The sequence below is a fragment of the Panthera pardus genome, unplaced genomic scaffold (genome assembly GCF_024362965.1).
Source record: "Panthera pardus isolate Hobbes unplaced genomic scaffold, ASM2436296v1 HiC_scaffold_6, whole genome shotgun sequence".
In the NCBI taxonomy this organism is placed as follows: domain Eukaryota; kingdom Metazoa; phylum Chordata; class Mammalia; order Carnivora; family Felidae; genus Panthera; species Panthera pardus.
In genome coordinates this window covers 2,979,078-2,994,911 of record NW_026526991.1, presented here as the reverse complement: position 1 = coordinate 2,994,911, position 15,834 = coordinate 2,979,078, and the positions used below count along the sequence as shown (strand labels likewise).

Genomic DNA, 15,834 nt, shown 5'->3' with positions numbered 1-15,834 from the left:
ATAAAAACCCTGTTAAGAGAATGGGGAAATAAGCTATAAGCTGGTAAAAACATTTACAAACCACGTATCTGACAAAAGACTCATATTTAGAATATATATTTTATTTATTTATGTATTTGCATGAATGGGAGAGGGGCAGAAGGAGAGAGAGAACGAATCTTAAGCAGGCTCCATGCTCAGCGAGGAGCCTGATGCAGGGCTTGATCCCTGGACCCTGGGATCATGACCTGAGCTGAAATCAATAGTCAGATGCTTAACTGAGTGAGCCACCCCACTTAGGCTCCCATAGAATATATGTTTCTTTTTTTTAAGTTTATTTATTTTTAAGAGAGAGAGAGAACATGGGGGAGAGGGAGAGAGAGAATCCCAAGGAAGCTCAGCACTGTGAGCACAGAGCCCAATGCGGGGTTTGATCCCACGAACTGTGGGATCATGGCCTGTGCCGAGATCAAGAGTCTGAAGCTTACTCGATTGACCACCTAGATGCCCCTATAGATTTCATTTTCTAAGTGTTAATTGCTGATACATAGAAATGCTAATGATCTTTGTTTACTTTTCTTGTGTCTTCTTTCCTTGATTAATTAATTTACTAGTTTGAATAGCTATTTTGTAGATTCCTAATGGGTTTTTTTATTTACACAATCATGACACTGAGAATAAAAACAGTTCACTTCTTTCTTGCTAACAATTTTGTCTTTTATTTATTTATTTTTGTTTTATATTGCTGCTAAAAACATCCAGTATAGTGTTGAAAAGAATTCTTGAGAATGGAGATTACTGCCTCATTCCTGAGCTTAGGGAGAAATCCTTTGCTCTCATTATATTACACTTATAATGTAATAGCTATTCTTTTGGGTAGATGCTTAGGATTTTTACATCTATGTTCATGAGGGCTACTGGTCTTTTGTTTTCTTATAACTGAAAAAATTTTTGGTACCAGGGTAACATTGATTTCATAAAAATGGGTTGAGAAGTGTTCCTGCTATTTTCTAAAAGAATCATATATGACTTCTGTTATTTATTCCTTATATGTTTGATAGAATTCATCAGTGAAATAATCTTGGCCTGGAAGTTTGTTTGTGGGAAGGTTTGAATTATGAATTGAATTAAAAAAAATTTTTTTTTCATGTATATTTATTTTTGAGAGAGACAGCAACAGAATGCGAGTGGGTTGGGGCAGAGAGAGAGGGAGGCACAGAATCCGAAGCAGCTCCAGGCTCCAAGCTGTTAGCACAGAGCCTGATGCAGGGCTTGAACTCACGAGCTGTGAGATCATGACCTGAGCCGAAGTCAGATGCTCAACCGACTGAGCCACCCGGGCACCCCTGAATTATCAGTTGAATTTCTTAAATAGATGTAGAGCTATTTAGACTTTTTATTTTTCTTGCTAGTTTTGGTAATTAAAAAAATTTTTTTAAACGTTTATTTGTTGTTGAGAGACAGAGAGAGACAGAACGTGAGCAGGGGAGGGGCAGAGAGAGAGGGAGACACAGAATCCGAAGCAGCTCCAGGCTCCAGGCTGTCAGCACAGAGCGCGATGCGGGGCTCGACTCACAAACCGCGAGATCATGACCTGAGCTGAAGTGAGTCGCTTAACTGACTGAGCCACTCAAGCACCCCAGTTTTGGTAATTTTTATGTTTCAAGGAATGTTTCCATTTTATATAAATGGTCAGATATATCGGCATACACATTAGGATTGCTACATCTTTTTGATGAACTGACACCTTTACCGTCAGGAAATCGCCCTCTTCATCCCTGTTGATGTTCCTTGTTCTGAAGTTTGCTTTTCCTGATATTAATATTGCCATTTCAGTTTTCTTTTAACATCTGTATGTCTATCTTTCTACATCCTTTCACTTTTAAACTATCTGTGTCTTTACATTTAAAATGGGTTTCTTATGGGGCGTATATAGCTGTGTTTTGGTTTTCTTAAAATATGATCTAATAATGTGTACGTTTTAATTGGAGTGTTTGGAACATTTACATTTACTATAAATACTATGGTTGAGTTTAAATCTCACACCTTGCTATTTTTCTATCTGCTCTTTGTAATCTTTTGCATTAATTTAGTAACTTAAAAAAGTTTTTTTTAAGTTTATTTATTTTGAGAGAGAGAGAAAACAAGGAAGGGGAAGAGAGAGAGGGAGAGAGAGAATCCCAAGCTGACTCTGCACTACCAGCACAGAGCTTGACGTGGGGCTCAGTCCCACGAACCAAGAGAGCCGAAATCAAGTTGGACACTTAACCAACTGAGCCACCCAGGCGCCCCAAATTTAGTAACTTTTAAAAGTCTATTTGAGGGGCACCTGGCTGGATCAATCCGTAGAGCATGGAACTCTTGTTCTCGGAGTCATGAATTTGAGCCCAATGTTGGTTGTAGACTTTACTTTAAAAAACATGAGAAAGGGGCACCAAGGTGGCTCAGTCAGTTAAGTGTCCAACTCTTGGTTTCGGCTCAGGTCATGATCTCTTGGTTTTGTCTGAGCGCAGAGCCCACTTGGGATTCTCTCTCTTTCCCTCTCTTTCCACCCCTCCCCTGCTCGTGCTGTCCCTGTTTCTCTCAAAACAAATAATAATAACTTTAAAAAAATACATGAAAAAAAGTCCATTTGAAAAAGTCTATTTATCTTTATATTTAAAGGTTATTTTCATTAGTTTTAGAAATCTAGGCTTAAACCTGTACATTATTTTTTTAAATGTTGATTTTTGAGAGAGAGAGAGAGAGAGAGAGAGAGAGAGAGTGAGCAAGCAGGGGAGACGCAGAGAGAGAGGAAACAGAGAATCCGAAGCAGGCTCTAGGTTCTGAGCTGTCAGCACAGAGCCCGACGCGGGGCTCAAACCCACAAACCGCGAGATCATGACCTGAGCTGAAGTTGGACACTTAACTGACTGAGCCACCCAAGAGCCCCTATTTATTTATCTTTGAGAGAGACAGAGAGCAAGAGAGAGAATCCCAAGCAGGCTCCGGGCTGTCTGCACAGAGCCTGACCAGGGCTCAAAGTCACGAAACCATGAGATCATGATCTGAGCAGAAATCGAGAGTCAGACGCTTAATGCTTAACTGACTGAACCACCCAGGCACCCTCTTCTGACTGTTTCTAGCATTTTTTTTTCTTTATTACTCATGGCTTTTTAGCAGTTTTGCTATTATGTGCCTTGGATTTATTTTCTATGTGTTTATCCTGTTTAGGGTTCATTGAGCTTCTTGGATCTGTGAACTTATGCTTTTCATCAAATTTGCAAATTTTTCTGTCATTTTTTTCAAAAACTATTTTTCCTGGGGAGCCTGGGTGACTCAGTTGGTTAAGCATCTGACTTTGGCTCAGGTCATGATCTCGCGGTTCCTGGTTTTGAGCCCTGTGTCGGGCTCTGTGCTGACAGCTCAGAGCCTGAAGCCTGCTTCGGGTTCGGCGTATCCCTCTATCTGTCCCTCCCCTGCTCACACTCTGTGTTTCTTTCTCTCTCTCCCTCTCTCTCAAAAAAAAAAAAAAAAAAAAAAAATTTTTCCCTACCCCCTTTTCTGGAACTTTAATTACACATATGCTTGATAGTGTTCTACAGAGGCTAGAAATACTGAAATACTGTTCAGTATTTTCGGTCTTTTTTCTCTCCTTTACATTTTAGACGGTTTGTATCGTTGTACCTTCTAATTCACCAATCATAATTTTCTGTGATCTTAAATCTTTTGTTAAACCCATTCATTAACTTTCCCCTCCAGACACGGTGTTTTTCATCTCTGGAAGGGCCATCTGTTGGCATGAGTGCCCCCCCCCCCCGCCCCCCGCCGGCTCCCCGCTCAGGACAGCACCCAAGTACTTGTTCTGTGTGTGTGTGTGTCCGATCCGATTGTACACTCCTTCTGTGGTGTGTCTTTTTTCTTCTTTTCCTCGACCACCTGGTAGTCCTGAGGATCGAGGGTACTGTTCTGTGCCTCGTATTCCAGGATGTCACCACCTACTGCTTCATTTCCTGTGGTTCTCATCACCAGGCCATATATGGAAAATCGTGCCTACCCTGTTGTTTTTGCCCCAAGGACGCAGCCGTCTTTCCCCTTCCTTTTGGCGGTGCTGTTCTGTCGGCCTGTGTTGCTTGTGTGAACTAGGAGGAGGGACTAGCATTCACGGCCAGAAATCTCGCCATCACAGGTAATAATATATAGTTGGCTCCTTTTTGGCTAATTGATTGACAGCATCCATGAGGGAAAGAGAAAAATAGTATATGAGTCAGGGCTTTACAGTTTGCAGCATAGTTTCAATAACATGATTTTATGTAATCTTTTTATTGTGATGAACTATACAGAACACAAAATTTACCATTTTAGCCATTTTTAAGTGTACAATTCAGTGGCATCAGGCACATTCACGTTGTCGCACAACCCAAACTGAACCCTGTACCCATTAAACAATAATCTCCCAGTCCCGTGTCCCCAACGCCTGGCCATCACCGTCCTATTTGCCATCTCTATGAATTTGACTAGTTGGGTACCTCACACAGTGGAAGCATAGAATATTGGCCCTTTTGTGTCTAGTTTATTTCACTTGGCATCATGTCTTCATGGTTCGTCTATGGCGTAGCATTTGTCGATTTTCCTTTCTTTTTAAGGAATAATATTCCACTGTATGGATATACCCCGTTTTCTTTATCCATTACATCCATTGATGGACGCATGGGCTGTTTCCACCTCTTGGCTATTGTGAATAATGCATAATGCTGCCATGGACACGGGTGTCCAAATATTTGTTCAAGTCCCTGCCTTTAATTCTTTAGTGTATCTACTCCGAATTGGAATTCTTGGCTAATAGGATAATGTTATGTCTAATTTTTGAGGAACTGCTATCCCGTCTCCACAGTTGCCGTACCATTTTACGTCCCCACCACCAACACGCAAGAGTTCTGGTCTCTGCACCTCCTCACCGGTACTCATTTATCTTTACAGCTGCTTGGTGAGGAGTGTGGACAACTTTCTCTCCATTTCACAGCTGAGACCATTGAGGTCGAGTTACTTGCCTACGGTTACAGACTGGTGAGTTGTCTCCATAGTCATTAGTCCAAACCTTTTGATTTTTTTAAATGTTTATTTTTGAGAGAGACAGAGAGAGAGAGAGAGAGAGAGAGGGAGACCTTGAGTGGGGGAGGGGCAGTGAGAGGGGGACAGAGGATCTGAAGTGGGCTCTGTGCTGTCAGAGCAGAGCCCAGTGCGAGTCTCGAACTCATGAACCGTGAGATCGTGATCTGAGCCGAAGTCAGACGCTTAACCAACTGAGCCAGCCAGTTGCCCCCAAACCTTTTGCTATTTCTTTATTGAAATATAACTGGCATGTAGCACTGTGTCAGTTTGAGGTGGGCATGCGTTGACTTGCTACACTTATTTATTGTGATATGATTACCACCATTTTAGCTCACACCTCTTATGTCACATAATTATTTGTTTCTTTGTGGTGGGAGCAATTCAGAGCCAGCCTATCGGTACCTTTGAAGTTGATAATACAGAATTGTTGACTATAATCACCGTGCTGTGCATCAGGTCTCCAGGACGCGTGCGTCTGCTGGTTCCAAGCTTATAGCCTTAAACGGCAGATGCCCCAAGTCTGTCCACCCCTGGGCTTCTGGTTAACCATCATTTATTTGACTCTGTTTTTACACATTTGACTTTTTTTAGATTCCCCATATAACTGAGAGCCTGCACTATTTGTCTCCCTCTGTGTGACTTACCTCACTCAGCATAACGCCCTTCAGGGCCACCGACGTTGTGACAAATGGCAGGACTTCCTTCTTTCTCAAGGCGGGATAGCACCCCGTTGGTACCTATCCCAGGCCTCCTCGACGCGTTCATCTGTTGGCACTTGTTTCCCAAACCTTTTGATTTTATGGTTTACTTTGGCTATCACTTCATTTGGGTTTTTTGTTTTGGTTCTTCCTTCTTCTGTCTCCAGGGGTTGTCACACACAGTAGGCCTTCAGTGCTTCATAAATGGGCAATGACTGAGCTGAGGTTTAGGGTTTTAGCTGGGAGATGTTATCTGCTGCTTTTTCTCCCTTTTGGGTTAATTTCTGCATAGCCAGGAAGAAGGATGACAAATTTCCCTCTCAAAAATGTCAGGCTTAGGTAAAATCATTGTATCACTATCGAGCATTTATGAAGTACATTATTCACTTTTTTCTACCCCTCTCTCTCTATTTTTAAGGATTGTATTATTAAGTTATCTCTGCACCCAGCGTGGGGCTCGAACTCACAACACTGAGATCAGGAGTCTTACACTCCACCGACTGAGCCAGCCAGGAGCCCTTCTATCTGTATTTTTAATAAAAGACTCAGGCGATCTTAGAGGCCTGTTTCTTCCACTGAGTAGAAACTCACGTGCACCCCAAGGCAGCCCCGCTTCTCCTGGGACAGACTGCCCAAATCTGCACCTGACAACAGGTCTTCCTCTGAATGATCCCACAGACCCACTCTTTCTGACTTTCCAGGCCTCCCGCCTGCCCACTGAACACCCCTGGAACTTCAGGTGGGGCTCTTGGGAGGCGGCTCGAAAGAGCACTGTCCCTCCGGCTGGTCTGTGGCCTCCTTTTTAATTGAGATCTAATTCACATATCGTAAAATTCACCCTTTGAAAGCTTACAATTCGGTGGTTTGTAGTACTTTCAGGGCTGTGCAGCCATCATCACAGTCTAATTCCAGAACATTTTCATCACCCCAAAAAGAAGCCCTGTACCCCTCAAGAGTCTCCCCTCATTCTCCCCTTTCCTGAGCCCCTGGCAAGCACTGCTCTACTCTCTTTCTGCGTGGATTTGCCCGTTTGAAACATCTCCTATAAATAGAACCATATAGTATGTCGTCTTTTGTGTCTGGCTCCTTTCACTGAGCACGATGTGTTCAACATTCAGCCAGGTTGTTGTGTAAATCCCTCCTTCCTTGCTTCCAGTGGCTGGATCCTATTCCGTTGGATGGACATTTGAATTGCTTATTTTTTCAGCCTTTATGAATAATGCTGCCGTGGACGTTTGGGCACAGATTTTTGTGTGAACGTATGTTTTCAGTTTTCTTGGGTACATAACAAGGAGAGGAATTGCTAGGTCATATCGTAACTCTGTATGTAACTGCTTCTTAGGTTATGGACAGACATTTACTGAGATAAATTTTCTGCAGTGTGTAAATCATTCCTACGCATACAGATATTTAACTTTTTAGAGGAACGGCTACAGTTTTCCAAAGTGGCTGCACCATTGTCCACCCCACCAGCGGTGGCTGAGATTCCACTTTCTCCACATCCTCGCCAGCACTGGTTATTGTCTATTTTCGATTATGGCCATTCTAGTGGGTGTGAAGCGGCATCTCATTGTAGTTTCGATTTATTTGTGTTTCCCTAATTACTAATGACGTTGAGTATCTTTTTGTTGTCGAGAACTGACCTCTGTGCTCCTGCTCCGGAGCCGAAATAGAACACGAAGACAGTTTGGTGATAAAGAGCGACGATAATTGTATTACTTTGCCAGGCAGGAGACATTGCCACAGGCTGATGTCTTCAAAACTGTAGACCAGGGGCACCCGGCTGGCTCAGTCAGTGGTGGAACGGGCGACTCTTGATCTTGGGGTTGTGAGTGCAAGGCCCACAATGGGTATGGAAACGGCTTTAAAAAAAAGAAGAAAAAAGAAAAACTGTAGAGCCGCCTGGGGTGAAAGGCTGAAGGGTTTTATAGGAAAACACAGGATCTAGGCTGTTTTGATAAGAATCTGGTATGTGCTACCGGCCACGATCCTTCGTCATGTCTTCAAGGTGGTCTCATGACCAGCCCTGGCAACAGCTGTCTGAATCTTGTTACTAAGTATACACTGAGGTCACCGAGATGTCTATATTGATAAGGGGCTCCTGGAACAAAGGATTCTACAGAACAACAAGCGAAGGTGGAGGAGGAGGCTTCAGAAATGAAGAGGAGAACAATTCCTGAGTTTCAACTCAGCCTTTTGCTGAAGCATTAGTGTGTCCATCTTTACGTCTGTGCATCTGTACTTTTTAAAAAGTTTATTTTTAAGTACTCTCTACACCCAACATGGGGCTTGAACTCACAACCCTGAGATCAAGAGTTGCATGCTCTACTGACTGAGCCAGCCAGGCGCCCCAACACTTGTACTTTTATAGCCGTTTCATTTTCATGTGCTTATTACCCATTTGTATCTCATCTTTGGGGAAACATCTATTCAAATCTGGTGCCCATTTTTTCATTGGGTTATGTATCTTTTTTTTTTATTGTGGAGTGTGAGAGGTTGTTTTTTTTTTTTTTTTTAAGATGATACATCATGATGATTCCATTTTTTATTTTTTTATTTTATTTTATTTTTTTTAACTTTTATTTATTTTTGAGACAGAGACAGAGCACGAACTGGGGAGGAGCAGAGAGAGAGGGAGACACAGAATCTGAAACAGGCTCCGGGCTCTGAGCTGTCAGCACAGAGCCCGACGCGGGGCTTGGACTCACGGACCGTGAGATCATGACCTGAGCCGAAGTCGGACGCCCAAGCGACCGAGCCACCCAGGCGCCCCATGATGATTCCATTTTTTAAAGTTTATTTATTTTGAAAGAGAGAGAGAGAGAGAGAGAGTGAGAGAGAGCAGGGGAGGGGCAGAGAGAGAGAGAGGGGGAGGGAGAATCCCAAGTAGGTTCCACGCTGTCAGTGCAGAGCCCAAAGTGGGGCTTGAACTAATCAATTGTGAGATCATGACCTGAGCTGAAACCAAGAGAGTTGGACGCTTAACCAGCTGAGCCACTCAGGTGCCCCTTGGTATCAGAGTTTTTATATAGTCCAGATACACAGACCCTTATCAGATAGAATTTGCAAATGCATTATCCCATTCCATGGGGGTGTCTTTTCACTTTCCTGATACTATCCTTTGATGTACAAGAGTTTCAAATTATGTTCAAGTCCAGTTTTTTTTCCTGGTTGCTTGTGCTTTAATTTAGGTAATTATTGACTAATCCAAGGTTATGAAGACTTACACCTGTTTTCTTCTATGAGTTTTGTAGGTTTGGCTGTTACATTTAGGTCTATGATGTATTTTGAGTTAATTTTTGTATTTGGCATGAGGTAGAGGTCCAACTTCTTTCTTTTACATTGTGGATATCCCATTGTCCCAGCACCATTTGTTGAAAAGACTATTCCTTCTGCGTTGAGTTCTCCTGGCACTCTTGCCAAAACTCAACTGAAATATTTGGGTTTATTTCTGGACTCTGTTCCATTGATCTAAATGTCTGTCCTTATGCTACTACTGTTATCTTAACAACTTTGGATTTGTAGTTTATTTTGTATTACAATTTTTTACAGTGAAAAAATTTAAATTTGGCCAGTTGGACTCAGTTTAGATGATCCCAATTTTGTTGGCAATATCCAAAGCATCCTCCTAGTCAGGAGCCATTCGAACATATGCCGTCTTCTCTCTGTGGGGCCTGATCAGGGTGTTGGCCTTGGCCACATCAGTGTCATAGAGCTTCTTCACAGCCTATTTGATCTGGTGCTTGTTGGCCTAAACATCCACAATGAACACAAGTGTATTGTTGTCTTCTATTTTCTTCATATCTGACTCGGTAGTCAGGGGGATCTTGATGATGGCATAGTGCTCAAGCTGGTTTCTCCTAGGGGGCCTCTTTCAAGGATATTTGGGCTGCCCTAGGAGACGCAGTGTCTTGGGCCATAGGAATGTGGGTGACGTGCGGTTCTTCTTTTTTTGTTTTAAAGTGTATTTTTTTTTTAATGATCTCTACCCCCAATGTGGGGCTTGAACTTATAACCCCAAGATCAGGAGTTGCGTGCTCTTCCGATTGAGCCAGACAGGAGCCCCGGATCTTCTTCTTCTTCTTTTTTTTTTTTTGGTGACTGTGGACGCCTCTCAGCACCACTTTCTTGGCATTCTTTCAGTTCAGCTTTGGGAGGGGCAGGGGCTTCCTTCTTTGCCTTTAGCGCCATCTTCGTGAAGTGTAGATTTGTAGTTTAAATTTGAAATTTGGAAGTATGAGTCCTGCAAATTTATACTTCTTTTTCAAGATTGTTTTGGCTATTTGGCTCCTTTGCATTTCCATATACAATTTAGGATCGGCATCTCAGTGTCTTCCAAGGAAAAAGAAAAAAGCCAGCAGATAATTTGGTACGGGTTGCATTGAATCTCTAGATGGGTTTGGAGCGTAACCTTTGCCCAGCATTAGTGAGGTCTTCCCAGTCTTCTGATCCATGAACAATGTTTTTTTGTTTTTCTGTTTTTTTCAGTTTTCAGTGTACAAGTCTTACACCTCTTTTGTTAACTTTATTCTTAAACATTTTATTACTTTTGATACTGGTCTATGCTCTTTAACCAGGGTGACCTCATCACGAACGTAGCATTCCAGGACACCATCCATCTGGTTGTACAAGAAGTCTGGGGAACTTATCTTTATGATTCCTTGTTCCCTGCACCCCCTCTGCTGCCCTCCCCCATCTCAGGTTTTAGTCTGTATGTTGCATTTGCTTGGAACGGGGCCCCTGTGTCGTACGTAGTTAATTTGATGCCATCATTAGGGCTTCTCCCTATTAAGGGGGATGAATGATTCGGAGGAGAGAGGCTTTGGAGCTCCACAGACCTTTGACTCTGGGAAGCCATTTACTGGCTGTGTGACCTTGAGCGACTTGTCACTTTTCCTTTGTCGGTTGGGGCTGTGTGTAAGCAAGGTAAATGGAAGCAGCTGGAACACTACTCGCCCCCAACGGGTCCACTTCCTAGACTGATGTGTTATTAACAGCCCAGAGACTTGGGTCTTTCAGCTCTTCCCAACTTTTCATGGTGAGAATATTCAAACACAGAAACATTGAAATCAGCTTCTTGTATTCCTGATTCTGGATTCATCCTTATCTACCCCCCTAACACTGACCCTGGCCTGGGGAAGGACAGCTTTCCCCCCTTCCCGCTTATTTCGGCCCCTACTCCCTCTTTACAACATTGTAGTGAAAATGATTGAACACTTCAACCCAGCTGTCCTTAGCTAGAGGCTAGTATTTACTGCTTGGCAATAGCTTAGAATTCTGAGTTCTTTCCCTGTTGGGGGCTCCGATTAACCCTGGGCCCCTAGAACTAGGGAGAAAACGGGTGGGCGGGGGTCTTTCTGTAGCAGGTGTCCACCCTCTCCTGTAATCTGGTGTCAAGTGGACCTTGAAGCTGTTTTTCCAACAGGGTCGGGTTCTTCTCTCTCCTTACTCCTCCTCCACCTTTTCCATCTTCCCTCCAAGATTGGCTTTTAAATTTTCTTTTAGTATCGTATGTATTGTAAACTGTACACCGCCACATGGGCTCGGCCTTGGGACCGTGTGATTAAGTCGCATGCTCTACCGACTGAACCAGCCAGGCAGGCGCCCTTCCAAGATCCATTTTCAGTACTATCCTTTCCAGACTTTGCCATCAGCAGGTTTTGCCGACTCGCACCTGTTCCCTGCTTGTACCATCAACGCTTTCTACTTTTGTCCCCCTTAAGCATCTTTTTTTCTTGCAGGGCTGCGTCCTGTCCTTGTGTGCCATCCTGCCTGGCACAGAACGGAGGTGCTCCAGGTCTATCTGCTGGACCAGCGAGCCGAGGCAGGTAGGTGCGTGACATTTTCTGGAGTGGTCTCTGGTTAATGCTCAGCGTGCGAGTTCATCTCACATCAAGATACTGGTTGTTTTTGTTGAGACAATATAAAATAGGTGTTTGAATTAAGCTACTCGAAGATCTTTCTTTAGTCCTTAGTGGACTGTGGTAAAGCTCTACGACAAAAACAAGGACTGCCCGATGACGCCAAAGCAGCTAACAGTATTCTGCTTTTTAAATTTCTCATGATTTAGTTGGAGACCTCTTCATTCTGTAAACACCTAGCGCAATACTGGACTCATGGTTGTAATCTCTTAGGTTTCCAGATTTTATTTCCACCCATTTTCCTCTCTTACATCCTCACCCCGCGTCCCCTCTCATTGACTTACTGGTTAGCAGGTAGCAAAACCAAAGTGTAACAGAGGATAAGCACTTATGTCGCCCAAGGCATCAAGTGCTGTTTTCTCAAGGAGCTACTTCTGACTTAGGTATGATCCAGCTGAGGTGCTCACTCTTATCCCTGTAAGGTCCTATGTCAAGCTGTGAAAAGCTAATGAATATCAATTAAAATTGGTGAAATTGACATTTAGCTGGTATTTGGTTTTTCCCCTGAACTTTGGATAAATTTACCAAAATCTATTTGTGAATTCACTTTATGTAATAGTGTAGGAAGGCTGCAAACTAGTGCTTTTGTTTTTTCCTCTGAACCCCACGTACCAGACATCGAATCAGATCAATGTGTGCTAGGACAAAGATGTGATGGCAAGAAGTGAAACAAGGTCAGGTATCTGTCTCACACAGTTTATTTAACAATAGGTAATAAGAAATCAAATTTAACAGTCTATACAGTGATCCAAAGTTCATATTTATAAGTAATCAACTTTAATTGCATGATTTACAACAGTTGAGGGTTTTTGCTTTCTATTTTCAAGTTTTACAGAAAGTGTGTGTGTGTGTGTGTGTGTGTGTGTATGGGGGTGGGGGCAGGGTAAGGAGGAAGAAAGCAAGCAAAGAAGAAACCCCAGGGATATTTTGCATGTTAAAATCATCCCGCTGGAATCGTTTCTTACCCTCTTTTTAATTTTTTCCTTTGTTAGATGTAAAAATAACGAAAAAAATTCTTTCAAGAAACAGAACCACAATATATAATACATCAATTTGGCAGCTGCCCCTGTATATTTTGAAAAAGTCATTTTTCTCTCTACATGTACAAATTATTTTAATACTTGAAGTTTTTACGCTCAGACTTACGGAATAGAAAATTTTCTGGAGCACAAAAGTTGACTTGAGGGGAGGAAAGGAGTTTTTTTTTTTGTTTTTTTTTTGTTTTTTTTTTTTTACATTTTTAAAAGAATGAACATCTTTGCACCCAGAGAAAAAAAATTGGTATTTTAATATATATTTATATATATTTATATATATATAGAATGTAATTTTAAAGTAACATTAACCCCTTTTGTCCTCTGGTTTTAGAAATGTTCTAACTCTTCCATAAAGTGAGGAAAATAGGGAAAAATGTCAACCATCTGCACCAGTAAATAATAACTATTAATATTACATATTTTCATTAATTTAAAAAAAATAATAAAACCTATTGGAGGTGCAAGGCAGGAGCATATGGTTGGCTTCACGGACCTCAGCCTCCTCCCAGTGCACACTTGAACCACACACACAAGGGGGGAAAAAAAGGCTGGTGGGAAACCAGCCATAACAAAAATATATTCTTTGTATTCTATCATCCCTCAGGTTCATCTCGCATGTTTGCTTTAAACCACAAACAGCTACTGCACAGTTCTTATGTGTTCCACGGAAAATTGTCTTTTAGGCTAAGAAAGATTCAAAAAAATTGTTTTCAGTACAAAAAGTCTTGTTAAGAGAAAATAATTTTTTTGCTCCCAAAATACTACAAGGTGTCTCTAGTGTATGTCTAGTGTACTCTGTGAGAGGTTTGAATTCAAGTCTGAGTTATCGGTGCTGAGTCCCAGGTCCGTGGCGCTTGCACCATGGAGGTTTGCCATGCCTGGATTGCTAGCGAGCTGAGAAAGCATTGAACTCTGGTCCGGGCTGGCAAAATGCCCTTGTTCCATGGGGTTGGCCTGGGCAGCTACCAGTCCAGGATGTGGAGAACTGGTCTGTGGGGACACGTGGTGTGGAGAAGGCTGAGGCTGCATCCTCGGGGAAGGGCTGGAGTGGGGGGGCTGGGACTGTGGCCGCGGAGAAGGGACAGGCTGGGGTGAACGCACTTGATTGGAGAGAGAAGAAGGGATCTGCTGGCCTTGGAGGTGTGGGGACTGAGCCTGGTTTGGGAGCATGTGCTGTTGGGGGCTCATGGGGTTGGGCTGAGCGGGGGACCCCATCTGTTGCTGGAGGAGTCGCTGCTGATACGCCTGCAGACTGGCTCCTGCCTCGGCTCCCAAGGCCTGGGGGAGCTGGCCCATCGGTCCCATGTTCCCTTGTTGCATCTGTTGCATGTGATGCTGCATCCGCTGCTGCTGCTGCTGCTGCTGCTGCGGTGGGGGGTAGCCAACTCCCTGGGGTTGCTGGAACTGGTTGTGGTTGGCCATTCCAGGGCCGATTCCGGGCCCGGCTCCCTGCTGCTGCTGCTGCTGCTGCTGCATCATCTGCTGCCGTCTCAAGAGGTCTCGGAACTGTGAAGGCATGGCGTTGTGATTCATGTTCATCTGCTGAGCCTGGGGGCTCATCCCTCCCATGGGCGGCTGGAGTTGCTGCTGCGGTGGCTGCTGCTGCGGCAGGCCGGCCCTCTGGACGCCTGCCTGCATGGGGTTCATGTTCGGCATGGCCGGATTAGAGTGGACGCCCTGCTGGCCCGGCATGGTAGGTGGCTGCAGCCCCGGCTGGCCCTGGGGCATGCCAGGCTGCCCGGGGAGGGGCTGTTGGTTAGAGTTGGCATACTTGGCAGCCCGCTGCTTGATGAACGCGGCCAACAGCTGGGGGTTGGCGTGAAGGATACTAAGCACCTGTTGCTGCTGTAGGGGAGAGCTGGGAGACCTGAGAGTCCGCAAAAGGTTTTGTAAGGCTTGTTGAGACACAGTGCCTGGTTTGAGAGGGCTCACGCCTACCTGGCCCAGTCCCGGTTGGGGAGCCATATTCAAGGGCTGACCGTGCTGGGCCACTGACATCATGGCCGGCCTTGGCATCCCGGGCTGCAGTTGCTGGGGTTGAGGCAAGCCTCCTTGGGCCCACGGCGGCTGTTGCTGCATGCCCGTGGGCCCCATCCCTGGCTCCAAATGCCCACTGGGACCTCTGGCCATGGGGGGTGGGTTCATACCCATGGGGGCCATCGGAGTCATCTGGGGCATCTGGTGCTGGATTGGCCTCTGAAAAATTTGCACGTGGGCCATCTGGCGCTGCGTCTCAGCCGCCCTCTGAATCTGCATTGCCATTTCCACTGCCGCAGGTGGGGGCCCCGGAAGGGGTGGCTGAGCAGTCTGAGGGGGGGTCGGAGGGGTCACCTGGCCCGCCGCCTTACCCTGGGAGACAGGGCCAGGAGCCTGAGTCCTAGGCAAGTAGGGTGGCATGCTGTTGGGAGGGGTAGGCTGGGGCTGAGAGGGGGGCTGGGGTTGGGGCGTCTGCGGGGTGGTGGGCTGCTGGCCGGTGGGCGTGGTGGGCGTGGCGGGAGTCGGGGAGGGCAGGCCTTGTTGCTGCCCCACCACGCCGGTCCGCTGCATGCTGGCCATCCTCCTGCGGAGCATCTGGGCCTGCTGCAGCCGGTGCTGCAGCTGCTGCTGCCGGAGCTTTTGCTTGATGTTGAGGCAGAAGGGCACCGGGCACTTGTTCTCCTGGCAGTGCTTGGCATGGTAGCAGCACAGGGCGATGAGCTGCTTGCAGATGGGGCAGCCTCCATTGGTTTTCCGCTTGCAGCCCTTGGTGTGCTGCACGACCCGCTTCATCTTCTGGCAGGACGGCAGCGAGCAGTTGGCGTTGCGGCACTGGCAGGCGTGCACCAGGGACTGGATGCAGCGCTGGATGCTCAGGCGGCGAGAGTCTCCTGGGCTCTGGGTGGCCGCGGCCTGCTGGCTGTTGCTCTCATCATCTAGGCCGAGACCTAGTTTCTCCATTTTGTGGTCATGGTTTTTAGTGTTATAGCAGGTGATACACAAATCGTAATCCTGGGGGAGAAACAGGCACAGTCAACTCTCCAAGATTTAAGTCATTCAGAAACACTGCATGTATTCTGCTGGGGTCCCAAAGGCCCCTTTGAGAAAGACCCTTCAGCTCTACCATGAAAA

At 45.2% G+C, this 15,834-nt stretch overlaps 1 protein-coding gene and 1 long non-coding RNA gene across 3 annotated transcripts in view; one reads left to right on the top strand and one right to left on the bottom strand.

Annotated features, from left to right (window-relative positions):
* The window catches only part of LOC128775059 (uncharacterized), a 75,989-nt gene that overhangs the window by 42,498 nt on the left and 17,657 nt on the right, over positions 1–15,834 (top strand). For both annotated transcript variants that reach the window (XR_008419665.1, XR_008419664.1), the window contains one exon: positions 11,510–11,596. This is a non-coding gene — a long non-coding RNA (uncharacterized LOC128775059). The remainder of the gene's footprint in view (positions 1–11,509; positions 11,597–15,834) is intronic.
* The window catches only part of EP300 (E1A binding protein p300), an 83,840-nt gene continuing 80,377 nt past the window's right edge, over positions 12,372–15,834 (bottom strand). The window contains exon 31 of the mRNA XM_053895690.1: positions 12,372–15,714. Coding sequence (XP_053751665.1) covers positions 13,501–15,714 — 2,214 coding nt within the window. The 3' untranslated portion in view covers positions 12,372–13,500. The remainder of the gene's footprint in view (positions 15,715–15,834) is intronic.